The sequence below is a fragment of the Mycetomoellerius zeteki genome, unplaced genomic scaffold (assembly GCF_001594055.1).
Source record: "Mycetomoellerius zeteki isolate Tzet28-1 unplaced genomic scaffold, Tzet1.0 scaffold98, whole genome shotgun sequence".
NCBI lineage: Eukaryota > Metazoa > Arthropoda > Insecta > Hymenoptera > Formicidae > Mycetomoellerius > Mycetomoellerius zeteki.
The window spans coordinates 1116781-1133166 of NW_017258021.1; the positions used below are offsets into that span (position 1 = coordinate 1116781).

General features: G+C 27.9%; 2 protein-coding genes across 2 annotated transcripts in view; both read right to left on the minus strand.

Moving 5' to 3' along the window:
- LOC108731017 (UDP-glucuronosyltransferase 2C1-like) overlaps positions 1 to 5497 on the minus strand; it is a 7463-nt gene extending 1966 nt beyond the window's left edge. Inside the window, 4 exon segments of the mRNA XM_018461064.1 lie at positions 588 to 810; positions 3217 to 3633; positions 4061 to 4297; positions 5217 to 5497. Of these exon segments, the coding sequence (XP_018316566.1) occupies positions 588 to 810; positions 3217 to 3633; positions 4061 to 4297; positions 5217 to 5450 (1111 nt within the window). The 5' untranslated portion in view covers positions 5451 to 5497.
- Positions 5498 to 8050: 2553 nt separating this feature from the next.
- Positions 8051 to 14803, minus strand: LOC108730832 (UDP-glucuronosyltransferase 1-7C-like). Its single transcript, XM_018460759.1, has 6 exons — positions 14437 to 14803; positions 13421 to 13654; positions 12572 to 12988; positions 10508 to 10730; positions 9390 to 9609; positions 8051 to 8351 (listed from the first exon to the last, which is right to left on the minus strand). The coding sequence occupies exons 1-6, from the start codon at positions 14668 to 14670 to the stop codon at positions 8051 to 8053; spliced, it is 1629 nt and encodes a 542-aa protein (XP_018316261.1). The 5' UTR covers positions 14671 to 14803.
- Positions 14804 to 16386: the final 1583 nt, after the last annotated feature.

Below are 16386 nucleotides of genomic sequence, written 5' to 3' on the forward strand. Positions count from 1 at the left end.
ATCTAACATCATTTTTTTTCATCTCCTGGATTGTCCGACCTTCTTATCGAGCTCTCGTGACAATAGTGCTACGCGCAATTTTTTTGATCACAGCACTACGTACCGTCATGAGAACTCGTTAATGAAGTCAAATAATCTGGGAGATGAAAAAAAAATGATGTTGGAAAATCTGTGTTCTATTGTAATGTAATTAATCATGCAAAAATTATTTAATCCATAAAACATTTATGTACGCAATGTTTTCATGTATGGCCACCGCAACATTTTACTGAAATATTGGAACGATGATTCAAATAATATTTAGATAATTAAAAATAATACCGTTGAAAGTATATTTTTGTAATCATTTTTGTAATCTTATTCTACTCAATACTATTTTTAAGAGAGAATGATATTACGCTCAAATTTTAAAAAGTCGAACAGATTGATATTTTAATCTTTAATGAAAAAGGTAAACGCGTAATATGTAAACTTAAATATAAAAATTTTTTTAAAGACTGTATAGAAAGCTAATTAAATAAAAATTACAAAAAAATATATGTTAAATTCCATGCTTTTCGCATTTTTATAAGTATCAAGAAACATACATAGAATTTCTTTTTGCATTATCCATTTCACAATCATTAAATTATCCGGTATTTCAAATGGCACATCAATATCAAGCTTCCATAGAATTCGTTGCTTCAATTTTGACAGAGCTAGAATAATGGTCTTAATCTTGTCTAGTCCAATCGATTTCCATTTTATATTTGTTCCTAAGGATATTACGAGTGCTCCGTTCTTTGCTCTGTCAAGAAATACACGCACATCCTGCGAAGTATTGATAAGTTACATATTTTAATAAAATACAAAGGTAATATTAATATTTTAATACCAAAACAGCTAATTATAAGTAATATTTATATATTAAAATTAATACATTTTTAAACAAATTTTATTTAAGCTGAAAGTCGTATTATCAAGTTTATTCAAATAAAATTCATACACACAAAACTTTTTATAAATCACTGTTTTGTGTGTGTGTGTGTGTGTGTGTGTGTGTGTGTGTGTGTGTGTGTGTGTGCGTGCGCGTGTGTGTGTGTGAATGGAACATTATTTTTATAATATTCATTTCTGTGTTTAATTACGATAGAAATTAATTAATAGTTAATTAATAAATAGAAATTAGAAACTATAGAGGATGATCACCGATACTGACATTGGTCTCCTATATAAAGCGACTCCCTTATTTCTTAGAAACTTTACACCTTATTGATATTAATAAAAATGTGATCTGTTTAGCTAATCAAAGAAGTACAAACTCGTAATTTTTATATATTTGTGGCTTATTTCTATATCAAATCAGCTAAAAACAAATTCTATGAATCCGAGAAGAAAATTCTTACGGTGTTCTTTTGCAAATTGCGTAATTAAAATAATAGTGACTGTATTATTGATAATATAATATTATGTCATTTTAAATGTGTATAGTTCCATAAATTAGTTTTTCTTACAGAATAGGATATATCTTTATTTATAGAATAGGAATGTTGGCATTATTGTCTACTATGTCAGTTTTGGAGCCCATTTTGTCAGACGCTCATTTTTGCATAACTTACGAAAAACTTAATTATTGCAAAATTGGAAACAGTATTATAAAAACTGCTTATTCTATCTGATAGAAGACACTTTTTAGTTTGTATTTATGTTTTTGAAGTTATATTTTTACCTTTTGTTTAAGAAATATTGCCTAAAAATAAAGTGGTATGTCGATATCGGTGACCTACCTCTATCATGAGTTGCTATTTATTCAATTAGATATATTTTGAAAATATAGCACATCTAAAAATGTATTTCTTTACATATTAAAATTAATTAGATACATATGTATAAATATTCTATTAGATTGAATAGGAATTTACGTTTTTTGTTAAGGATGTTTTATACATACTTTTAAAATGATAACAAAATATTAAAAAATTACGAATTATTCTAAATCACAGTTAAAAATAATACGACAAACTTGGTGACGGTTTACTATCTGGATCATAAGTTATTTTAATAAATAAATAATATTTTTTTAATTTGTGCTCTAATAAAAATACATAGAAATATATTATAAAATAAATGATAAAAATCTCAATTTTTTAAAAATAAGTACGTAAAGAAAACACATAGTTGCTTTAAAAAATTATGTATGCAAAATGGATAATTTTTTAAATAAATAACTATGTATTTTCTTTCGTTTGTGGATCACTATTTCGTAAGTACAGGTTGCAAAACTTTTGTATCAAACAAATGTTGTCACTTGACAGCTTGAGACGCCATGTTACGCTAAGAAATGGTAAAAAATATATCAATTTCGAAATTTTTGGTCGTTCTCTCTTGGTATAAACTCCATCTCACAAACACGTATTAATGCGTATACTTTAATCCTGGAAAAGGATTTTCGAATCTGTGAAAGAGAAAGAAGTATTTGTTATACAAAAATTACGATTTAATCGGTAATACAGACGGCTTTAGGATCCCCTTAATACTTTTATATGCAGAATAATTAGAGGAATCATATTGTACAAAAAAAATCATACAATTCCATTTAAAGAAGTGGAGGTGACCCTTACATCTTTTTGGCGTTTCCATCTAGAAAAAGAACATGACCAAAATACGTCCCCCTCAAAACCGTTCCATTTTCATTTGAAACATTTTTTATATCATCAAAAATAAGCGAAATATTCCAGATGGTCGATTTAAGTGGACCACCCTGTATATATGTATATTCGACTGCAGTGATTGCAGAGATTTTCACATCGCATGCAACCTTCTTTTTTATTGAAAAAATGGAACTTTTCATTCAATCCGACATAAAATATAAGTACAGGAACTCTTGAAAATTTAAACCTAAACACGAAATTAACAAGATTTTTCCTAACAGATTTTTCATTCTAATCATATATATTTATCTAAGATATTATCAGTAAATTAATATTTTATTACTCTGCTATAATATTCTTAACAAAGTTAAGAAATGGACTTCAAAATCCATGGAATACGAGATACAATAATAGTAAATTACAATATATAATTTAAAATTATTCTTCAACTAGGAATTATAACAGATAATAAAATCGATCAAAATTCCATTAAAATTCTATTTCCTTAGTACAATACATTGTTTTCTTTTAATTTTTTTTGCAATTTTTTTATTAGTTTTTGAATAAGAAGTATAATTTCTCTCACCTCGGGATACGTTACGACTACCTCATCGATAATCGGTTTTATGGGCTGAGCATTTAATCCTGCAATCTCCAAGGTATTCGGTGGCAATGGAATCCCAGTATCAAATGCAGGATGACTATTGATTAATACAATATTAATACTGTATTTTTCTATTTCATGTAAAGGTCTAATTGTGTGGCCTATGTATTTCTCAGCAAGCCGTTGAATAATAGGTAAAAAATAGTATTGTCGTATGAGATCATCCATAATGTAATAGAAAACATTCCATGTTGTCTGCCACAAACCTACGGGTTTCGCAATGGCTGCATGCGTATAAGGTCGAACAGTTGGATAACTTGGACCACCGATAAAATCCTTGAGCCAAGGTGCAGGACCAAATGGAACATAACCTACTATAGGTGGCTTACCTTTAGCAACCTAAAAAACAATATTTACAGAGTAACAATGGGAAAAATTAGAATTATATAGCTGTTACTTTGTAATAAATACACACAAAAAAATAAATTATATGTTACTATGTAAAAAATACTATGTTTTTATTCAACATTTTCGCGTTTTTTTTTGTAGTATTAGAAACCTTATAAATAAATCATTTTTTTCAATATTTGTTATAATGCCGTATGAAGAAAAAAAGTGCTAAAGATTATTACTAAGATAAACGAAGCGTTTTTAGTTTGCTATGCAAACACAATTTGATCTATAAGAACCGCATGCTACACGAGCAACTAATAATTGTTAGTGGCTTGACTGACATAAGTCATCCGCTCTATGGCGAATTCAGTCGCTTACAATTTAAAAATGTATTAAATAGCTATATTTCACTGTTTGTTTTATTTATCTTCACCTCCCACAATCCGTAGAAACATTGAGTTAGTGTAATATCTTGAACTATAACGTCAAACTCGACACTTTTAATCATTTCCAAAAGCTCTTTCGCTGCTTTAGTTTTTGTCATAGCCTCACATGCATTGATTCCCCATTGATATGTAAAATATCCCATATAAAATACGCTGTACTGTTCCCACTCAGACGGATTATAATCCTCAGATTCTTCGTAAGTTTTCATCACATCATCGAATACCTGATAACAATAAGTAGAGGAGAAGGTGGTATTATGGCACCCCAATTACATTTTACAAAATAATTTTGTTAATAATCAGTATTTAAGTTTAAAACTTAACAGTTACATTCGTTAAAATGTTGTCGAATCGATTCTGGACTCAAAGTTACGAAATATTTATTACTTAGGATACTATTAATAAAAATATGGCGATATTGAATAATAACTCGAAGAAAAAAATGGGTGATAAAGTGATCTTCCATAAAAATAGTCTTAAAATATTAGTTTTATTTAGAAAACAGTATTTGGTTACAAAATTAACAAAAAAGTAAAACATTTTAAAATGTATGCAAATGAATGTATATATACATTCACATAACTTCTGCATATAAGCTGCTCAGTACTAAAAATAGTACACGTAATATAAACTATAGATTAACAATAGAGCTACAATCGATTTTATCAAATAATTATTTTGATATGAAAACCTCAAAAAAGAAGTCGTGAGTAATCAATATCTATAGAAGGTCATATTAGCAAAATGCCATGGTATTGTTTAAATTTGCATAATTCAAAATATATGCAGTCAAATAAAATGTTAAATAGCAAATAACACTCAAAAATACATATATTCATGTGATAATACGCTCAAGTTTAAGAAAAATGAGGAAGTAGGTGTAATTAAATGCCAAAGAATGTATCTCAGAAAAGTTTCGAAATGCTGTTAATTATCCAAGAAGTGATTGTCAATTAAACGTCGTCAAATTGGTGTTGAAATCATCGTATCGATATCGATTCGACATCAATTCGACTCATTTCTCGCTGGATAATTTTTACCTTTTATAAATAAAGTTTTTTTTTAAAATATTTTCTCAGCGCGCTGTACGAATACTTTTTGCTGTAAATATGAATGATTTTGAGTCTCGTAACATCTACTTACAGCGTATGTCAAGTTTTGTCCAAGTTTACCCTCAATCTTAGTTTCATGTATGCTTATTACATGTACATGATGGCCTTTGCGAAGTAGTCCTTTAATCAAATTCTCTGTCCAAACATGGTGGCTGGTCGATGGAATAGGCTCCAATAATAAAATCGACAATGCTTCTGACGTTATCACGAGGCTCATTAAAATACAACAAACAAGGTAAAATAATAAAGTAAAACAACTTAACATTGTTGCACAAAGCAACAATTCCTGCGTAGTCTCTCAATTAAATCTCAAGTGAATGTATCAGTATTCTACTATAGCATTTGTTGTCTTTTCATTTTAAAATAAGAATGATTGACGGTAATATCGCTTTAATAACATGCTGAATTGACATATTGACATTAACATTTTCCGACAACTTGATTGTATAATTATTGAGAAAAAAGGAAAAAGGATGCATAAATGAATTTTTTAAAGTACATATATAATACACAGTATCTATTCATACTATAGTGCTGCTGTCGCTTCTTTAAGATTGGGTGAAAACATTTGCATGCATAATAATTAGTCGATCTTTACATAATACACGATAATGGAATTATTTAGAAAGTAACATCGTTTTTTTAGTTCAAACGTGAATATGTAATATATATCTTTGTTAAAAATGAACGAAATTTAAATTAAAAAAAAAGTTTTAAAGCTTGAAATCTTTATTTTCGAAAGGTTACTATATTTTTTTGATTTTTGTGAGTTTGGTAATTTCTACCAAATTTTTATCATTTTTTAGTAACATAATATAATACGCCGCGCGCGCGAGCTGAAAAAATAGAAAATTTTCTTTTTACTTCATAAGCCTCTATACCTAAAAAAATTTGCAAAAACTTTCTGCTATCTATCATGAAAGCTGAAGTTTTTCTTTGAGTGTGGGAGTTGGGAGTGGGGGTGAAGGGTCGAGTTTAATATCATTGAATGTCCCCCTTCGAGACGAACAACTTTCATTATCCACTTTTTTTGATCCGATGCGTAGTTTTCGAGATATTCAGTGCTGAAGCTTCAAATGGACCACCCTGTATATTGGTTAAATATTAGCATGCATTGGAGACATATTAAGTTAATATTGCGTTAATAAACTGTGCTACTAGGATAGTCAACTGTAAATTGAATGAGTTTAACAAGTTGTCAATCAATAAGCGATGTGATCACTTATTGATTCTGCAAACATGAGGTCGCGAATTTATTGAAAAATACCACAGGTCTATAAGAACCATTGTTTCATATGGAAGTATGGTGTAATTGGATCTGCGATTATTATTTCCGTATATTATTCTACATTTATTAAAGTTGATGTTATTGTAACTATGATTCTTAATTATAAATAGTCTATAAGCTATAAGTCTATAAGTCTAAATACTGAGTCTATAAGCATATGAGAACTCCAACAACAATACATTATATCACTCAAGCACTGTAATATCAAATCAATTCTTAGATTTCTTTTATAATATTTACTTTTACAAATTTATATAAATATATTCCTCTTGTATTGTGTGTTAATAAAAGTGAAACCTTTGACAAATTTTTTTGTATTTTTTGTATTACACAGAAGAGACTAATAAAACCGTCCATTTCAACATTTTATGTCATTTTAAAATAAAAAGCGACTGTAAAAAATACTTATACTTTGACATAACAAAATGACGTTATTTGTCATCATTTTAATTTCAAAATATCATAATAAAAGACCTAATTTTAAAGTAAAAATAACGTTACTTTGTTATCTAGAAATATGAATGACAATTGCCGACTAAGCATTTTTTACACAATCTATGCAAATATGATTTAATTCATAAGACAACTTCAGTCACTTGCAATTTAAAAATGGATTAAACCAGAGCTGTCCAAAGTCAGTGTTTTTTTGCTTGAAGTCGAAATGTATTCACGTATTACCGTTCGTACTCCTTACTTCATTGCTGTTTTGTCGTAGCATGCGACGCTCGGTCTCAGAGACAACACTAGTTTGAAATAGTTAAAAGTTTTTGACCTGTGTCTTTCGTTATGTTTATGAATACCGACACATTTCGATTTCAAGCCAAAAAAACACTGATCTTGGACAGTTCTGGATTAAACAAATTTTATTAATTGGAGAGTACTTTATCTTCACCTCCCGTAAAAGTATTCAATAAATGTAATATCTTACACTACAACAGATCAACTTGACAGTCTTAATTATTTCCAAAAGCTCTTTCGCTGCTTTAGATTAGGAATGCACCGGATATCCAAGAAGGATATTTGCTGAATATCTGATTTCTGGCAATATATCCAGCCGAAACTTTATATTGAATTGGAGTGTACAATGGTACGAATACCTGAAATTTTTATTATCACTGATATATTTTTTAGAAATCAGATATCTAGTAATCCTTTCCGGATATCCGGTGCATCTCTACTTTAGATTTTATCACTTCGTCACATGGATTCCCCATTGATATATAAAGTATGCTATACGTTTCTGCTAGTCTAATAATTCTTGAATTCATTTTTCATCACATCAGCGAATATCTAAAAATGATAAATTTTTTTAAATATTAATTAATATTAATAATATCATTTAAATATTTCTCACATTACTATTATATAGATTTATTTTTATAATTAAATACTTACATAACAGTATACAGTACTGATTACAACATTTGTATAATTAATATTACATTTTTATACTTATTCATTAATTTTACTTTCTTAAAATAAAGTAAATTAAAGCGTTAATTACAATAATATTGCAGTATAAATAATATTAATTGCAGTAATTGTCTATACGCGTCTACAGTTGACATTTCAACGGCTTAAGTCTGTTTATTTTTATACAATTTCTTGTTAGATGTGATATGTATATGATTATAATAAAAGTTAATAAGTATCTTTATCGTAAAAAATATACTTAACAATATTATGGTAAGATTAAAAAATAAAAATGCATAGACGTCGATTAGATTTTGTTCTATTTTGCTCTGGAATTTAAGCGGTGTTACTAAAGTTCCATTTGGATGACGGACAGCGTATTCAATGCTCCAAACAGCTAAGTCTAACGGCGATATCGATCGATCCCGGAATTTACTAGATAATTGTTTCATGTTTCTTGTATAACTGCATCAAAAATGTTTTCTTATTAATAATATAATACAACTTATATATCTTAATCGAAGAAAGAAGTATAACAAAATATATAAGCAGAAAAATCAAATTTAATAATCTAATTTTTTATAGGAACTTTTTTAATCAAATACAAGATTTTCCATATCACCCATACAACTCTTTTAAAACTCCATATACTTATCAAAATGTTTGGGATTTTTTATAAAAATCATTTCCCCTTATTTTAAAAGAATTGTACGATTATTCTGAGATACTCTTTATACTACTTTGTATTAGTTTGAATGAGATTTGGAAATGTAGCTCTATAAGAATAATGCGTTACGTTACCATTGTTCGTCACGTACAAAGTAACAATTCGTTACTTTTTTTGTTATTTTTTTATAATGTTAAAGTAAGAGAGATCAGATTTAAAAATTATTTAATGATCACTACTTAATACTCAATATTAATTTATCTGTCAAAATTAAAATTTAAAACTTTAAGCTAGTCTTTATATAAAATGATTTTCTTTGTATTAAACTTATCTAATAAAAATTTTCTGTAATTCCTTCTAATGAAATTTTTATTAACAAACAAATATAAATAAATAAAATTTTTTTTTGATACATATTTGTCTTTAAGAACTTAAATTGCAACTTATATATAAAAAGCAAACAGGTTTTAAAAATCTGTATTAAACATTTTTTTCAAATCGTTATTAAGAATTTATTTCCAATAAAATAATGCGATCCATTGAAAGATAATATACATATCATATAAAAATAATAAGGAATTAAAGTAACAATAAAAGTAACAGCGAATTTTATTACCGTTATTGTAAAAATATAAAGACATTACCGTTACCAGATAGAAAAAATAATGATCATTAAAAACCGAAAAAAGGTAACGATAACGATAACGGCGTTATAAGTAACACGTTATTTCCAAATCTTGATTTAGATATTATTTCCAATATTATATTCTTTGATTATGTTATTAATTTACTGCTTAAAATAATTATGATATAAACATATAATCCAAATTTGATACCTTTCATTGTAAAGTATTTCTTCAACTGCGTGTAATATAGTCTGCGCGGATAAAGTTTTGATATCCAAATATATGCCAACACCTTTAGTTACTAATATTTGTGCATTGGATTTTTGATCCATAAAAAAAGGCATTACGATCATTGGTATACCTTTCCAAATAGCTTCCTGTGTGCTGAGAAGACCACCATGAGTCCAAACTGCTCTTACATTTTTATGAGCTAAACATAAAAATTTTTTATGATAGATTTTAACTCTCGACTATTAGAATGAAAATCTCACATTGATATAGACATTTTGTATTATCTCAATTAAATTAATACAATGCACTTTTTAATTAACAATGTTATCAATCATTTAAAGAAAAGAATTAATAAAATTTAATGTAATGCTTATTATTTTATCTGTTAATTCGTCAGCTAGGTACTGATAATAATCAAAAATTAGAGTCGGAACATCTTTAGTATAATTAATAATTTTCACATGTATATCTGTGTCGATTTATGTCGGCTCGAGTTTAACATTTATATGATTTAATTCTTAGAAACCTTTCTCGTTTTATATATTTAAAGAAAAAAGTTTCTTATAATAAAGTATTCTTGTTATTCTAAAGAGATTGTTGTAAAATATAATAACAAAATTAAAAACTAAAATATTGTCTATAAATATAAAAAGAATGAAAGAAAACAAAATTGTTTAGACCTTACTGCGAAATAATCGGATAAATTTCATTTAACAAAAACCAATATTTTCATCACATTTGTAATTTAAAGTGGAATTTCATAATAAGTCATGTAAGAATCGTTTAATTCATAAAACATTTATATGCGTAATGTTTTCATGTTTAATTACTGCGATATTTTATTAAAATGGTAGAATAATAATTTAAATATTTTTAATAACACTGAATAAATTATTGAAAGTACATTCTTGCAACAATAATCTCATCCATCCAATGCTATTTTTTAAATTTAATTAAATTTAAAAAGTCTGCTAGATTGACATTCTAATTTTTACTTTAAAAGTTAATTAAACAAAAAATAATTGTACAATGTATGTATACAAAAGATATATGTCGAGTTATGTTTTTCGTATTTTTTTTAATACTAAGAAACGTACATAAAACTTCTTTTTGCGGTATCCATTTCACAGTCATTATATTATCTGGTATTTCAAATGGCATTTCAATATCAAGCTTCCATAATATTCGTTGTTTCAATTTGGATAGAGCTAGTAAGACAGTTTCAATTTTGTCTAATCCAATTGATTTCCATTTTACATTTGTTCCTAAGGATATTACGATAGCTCCATTCTCTGCTTCATCAAGAAATACACGCACATCCTGCAAAATTACATTTTAATAATATATAATATAAAGATATCATATGATTGAGTAAGTTAATTTTTTTCTTTTAAATTAATTTAGTTGTATTAAAAATTGTATGAACAAAAAAAATACTTTAATCAAAAATTGCGTTAAGGTGAAATTAACTGGAGTTAAATTAATTTTCAAAAGCATTATTTACGTTAAATATTATAATCTAATTTTTTAAATTAGATTACTTTAAATGAAGTAACAATAACAATAAGAATTATTGCATAAAAATGAGGAATGAAGCCTTTTTTAAGCCTTCTACTAACTTTTATATTGTATATTTTTTGTATAATTTTATATTGTATAATTTATTGTATTATTTATTGTATAATTTTATATTGTAAAATAACGATAAAATCCAGATATTATTATAAAAAATAATTGCGTTATTTTTTACTCGAATGATTGCAAATATTCCGACAATATGGCAAACAGTCATACTTTCAATTCGACTAAACAAGCAAAACAAATTTTCCGTTCAACCCAATAAGAAATATAAGTGTAAAAACTCTTATAAATTTATTAAACAGAACTAAATATAAAATTAACAAGATTTTCCTTCCTATTATACCTCTTATAAATTTATTAAAACAGAACTAAACACGAAATTAACAAAATCTTTTTCCCTATAATATATATTTCCCAGATTTTTTCTTCTAATTGTTTATCTGAAATTGTATCAATTAAGTCAGTATTTTCTTGTAAAATATTCTTAACAAAATATGAAAATTTGTAATACAAGATGAAATAATAAGCGTGCTAAATATAAAAAATATAAAAAAACAAGCTCGTGTGAATTCAACGCAATATAATTGATATCAAGGCTTTTTTAAACGAGCAATTACAATTAACTCATGAGATGAAATTCGTTTTAATTACATAAGTACAATGCTATAAATTTCAAACATTTCGACTTACAAAGTCTTCCTCAGTGATAATAAATAATAACATTTTAATAACCCCTTACAAAGTCAACGAACATACATATAATAAATTATAGAAAAATTATAAATTATCGCTCTAAGCTAATTTTACATACTTAGTACTACGTTAAAATATTACGGATCGAAATAGGTATCCAATCAGAAGTTTGAAAGTCCATGGTATAAAAGTGTTTTATTAATTTTTCGGTTGTTATCGAGAATTAGCTCGGTCACAAATTCATAAAAAAACCCGACAGTCCGATCGAGGATTTCTTCAATGACTATACTATTATATTCTTTATAATTGAATGTCAATTTTTAATTAAATGAGTAAAATAATTTATAGATGATGAGAAAAGTTAAGTTCACATTTATGTTAATTTATATAAAATAGTCTATTGAATCGAAATCAAAAACTGTATCATCATGTATAATAAAACAGCTATTGATTGTCAGATGTTTACAAAAGGACTGATATCATAGGTCAGAAAATATATGTCGATAAGTCGTTTAGACATCTATACCCTATAGTTTTTGATTTATTTATTACATTAGTAATCTTGCTCGTAATTGATTTAATATATGGAAATACGATCATGTTTACGATCTGTATCGTCGCATCTTCGTTTTCGGTATTTGAGTTATTATTCTCAGTTGTCATTACAGATCTGTTGACTAGGTTTTTTATTCTTTTATTGAGTCTGAATTCGAAATTCTTTAGATTCGAATTCGAAATTCGAGATTCTTAGGTTAGAGATAAAAATTCAATTAGAATTTCATTAAAATTCTATTTCTATAGTATGATATAGTATAATACACTGTTTTTTTGTTAATATTCTTTTTGCAATTTGTTCCTAATTCTTAAATAAGAACAACTTCTCTTACCTCGGAATACGTTACCACTATTTCGCCGTCAATCGGTTTTATGGTCTGAGCATTCAATCCTGCAATCTCGAAAGTATTCGGGGGCAATGGAATCCCAGACTCGAATGCGGGATGACTATTGAGTAGTACAATATTAATACTATCTTTTTCTATTTCATGTAATGGTCTGATTGTGTGGCCCACGTATTTCTCAGCAAGCCGTTGAACAGTAGGTAAAAAATAATAATGTCGTATGAGGTCATCCATAATGTAATATAAAGTATTCCATGTTCTTTGCCACAAACCTACGGGTTTCGCAATGGCTACATGCATGTAAGGTCGAACAGTTGGGTAACTTGGACCACCGATAAAATCCTTAAGCCAAGGTACAGGGCCAAACGGAATATAACCTACTATAGGTGGTTTACCTTTAGCATCCTAAAAAACAATATTTACGAAATAACAATGGAAAAAGATTAGAATTAAATGGCTGTTACTTTGTAATAAATACACAAAATAAAATAAATTATATGTTACTCGATCGTAAAAAAAGGAATATCTTTTTATTCAACATTTGTACGTTTTTTGTATTATTATTAGAAGCCTTAAGTAATAAGATTATTTATTTCAATATTTGTTGCAATGCGCCGTATGAAGAAAATAGATGCTAAAGGTTATTACTGAGTGAGATAAACAATGACGAGACGTTTTTAGTTTGCTACGCAATTTGATCTGTAAAAATTCGTATATGAACTAATAATTGTTAGTGGCTCGACTGATATGAGTCGTTCTATAGCGAATTTAGTCATTTATAATCTAAAAAAGTATTAAATAGCTATATTTCACTGTTTGTTTTGTTTGTCTTCACACCTCCCACAATCCGTATAAACATTGAAATAATGTAATATCCTGCACTATAACATCAAACTCGACCGTCTTAATCATTTCCAAAAGCTCTTTCGCTGCTTTAGTTTCTATGATTGTATCACATGCATCGATTCCCAACTGATATATAAAATATCCCATATAAAATGCGCTATACTGTTCCCATTCAGACGGATTATAATCCTCGGATTCTTCATAAATTTTCATCACATCGAACACCTGATAATAATAAGTAGCCTTTACTATACAGGAGAAGACATGTAAAAATGTAAATTAAGATCTCCAAAAGCACATGAACGTTATATAAAATATAAAATAATATTTTTTTAAACAGAAGTTATATTCTTTCTTATTCGTTTTCTAAATTTTAAATGATCGATTTATACTTACAAGGAACACTTTTTAATATACATATATATTTTTTAATATACATATATACACCGATTTTTATGATACCCTCATTACTAAAAGTACTTGAAAAATAATGAACAACGATGTCCATTTCATCAGCAATCATCAACATTTCATAGAACAAATTAAAATGTTTATGAAAAATTGGTAAAAGTCGAGAGAAATATGAATAAATTAGACTGTCCGCTATATATCATTTGCAACACTAGTGTAAATAATCATTTCCAATGTGTTTTTGCCTGCTCATAGCAGTCTTTAAGTTAAAATTAACGTTTTATTTTTTTATAGTGTATATTTTATTTTTGGATAGTATAATTTTCTCATATTTTCTTTGTATTTTCATCAATTTTTCATGAACATTTCAAATTTTCTTATTAAGTATTGCCAATAAATGGACATATCATTACTCATCATGTTGCAAGTACTTTCAATAATAATAGTTTTGCAAGTACTTTCAATAATAATAATAGTTCGTCAAAATTAACATGTGCACATATATATATATCCAATTAATATATAACATAGTTTTACTTGTCAAAATGTCTTCGAGACATTCTGACACTTTTTTACGTTTCGTAAAATCTACTTACGGCGTATGTCAAATTCTGCGCGAGTTTATCCTTGATCTTAGTCTCGCCTACGCTCACTACGTGTACATGATGGCCTTTGCGAAGCAATCCTTTAATTAAATTCATTGCCCAGACGTGATGGCTAAACGATGGAGTAGGCTCTAACAATAAAATTGACAACGGCTTCGAGGCTGTCACGAGGCTTATTAAAATACAACACACAAGATGAAACAGCAAAGTAAAACAACTCGACATTATTGTAGCAAACGTGCAAAGCCTACTGCGTAGTATTTCGATTGACGGATTGAACTTAACGTGCACTCACATTCAGTGCGCTCTAATGAAATGTTATTACCTCTTTAATATAAGCATCCGACTCACTCTGATGCAGCAGTTCTCTACTATGTACGCGCCTCAACGATAGTACTTAAACATCGTAGTACTTATGAGTCACATATACAGAGATTACAAGAACTGCAGACGAATTATTATTATTAATCACGATTAATCTTTCGTCAATGATATGCCACAATGTAATTATAATATATATCACATTTTGAAGTATTTGTACTTTTTATGAATGACATAAAATTTAAGAGAACCGCTATTGTAAATCTTTACAATCAACATCTGTGGATGTATGAAAATTTGCATGCTATTAATCAATCTCGGGTAGAGATGTGCATCGTTATGTCGATAAGAATGACCTCGATGTTTGACATTGAGGTTAACTTCGAAGCACACTTTCGATAATTTTGATAAACTATCGGCTGATTTTTTTTAATATCGATGTTTCTTAAACATCGGTGTTTTTTGCTTTCTTTTTAATGAAACTTTAATTATAATGTAATTACTCTACAAGTGGCATAATATTAGAAAATATACAATATTCTTGAAATATTATATTATTTTAATTTTTTTAATAATATTTATATAACATTCTAGAAATATTTTGCGCTTATAGGATAAAACTAATTGGCTGCGTTCAGCAGAACGGTTGTTTTGCAACTGTTGGAAGTTTCCTTCGCGCTAATTGGATCATACTTTTAGATCTAGAAGAATGGTCCTATCTCAGCAGACAATCATAAAACGGTTGCAAAACTGTTGAGTCTGCTGAACGCAGCCAACGATTAGAAAATATTTTTATTTTTTTTTATTAAATCATGTAAACATTTAAGATGATAAGAATTAATTCTATATAATATCAGCTTTTTGAACAAGTCAAAACTAATTATTGAAAGAACATAGAAGCTAACGCAAAATATTAGTGCAATAGCTATTTAAATAATCATATGTACAACGATAAACATTTCCATCTTAGATTAGGTTAGCTTCATAGTATCAAAGTTTATCAAATTAAAACACATCGTTATATCATAGTGTTATACACTACTTTACGCGGTGCATAGATTACAAATATACTTCCATAAGATTCAGTTCATGTAGTTTCATTTATTTGATGCTCATGATCGACGCTTTGAATATCATTTAGTTGTTCACCGATCATTGTTAAACAAAAATATAATGATATTCGAAGACACTCGGATAGTCTAGAGTCCCTATACAGGCTTTAATATGCACCAGTGCGCACTAGTGCTTCCAATTGAATTCGCCATTAGTGTAGGGATAGTCTTCGAATATTATTTGATCTTTTTGAAAGTGTCCCAAATGGAAAGCACTCACTGGCTACGTTTACACCGTGCATTTAGACCGCGGCCTATACAATAGGTGTCTTTGTTTATCCTGTATACATCTTGTAAACAAAGACATTTATCGTATAGTTCGCGGACTAAGTGCACGGTGTAAACGTAGCCATTGAAATAGTCATGTCGATAATATAGAGATCTTTTGGGCTATCACAAAAATAGTAGGCAATGCAGAAATCTTTAGGTTGCTATACTCACAATGTTTCATTGCCATCTACACACAATTTAAGAAACAACACTGCGCGCACTCAATCGATAAAGCAAG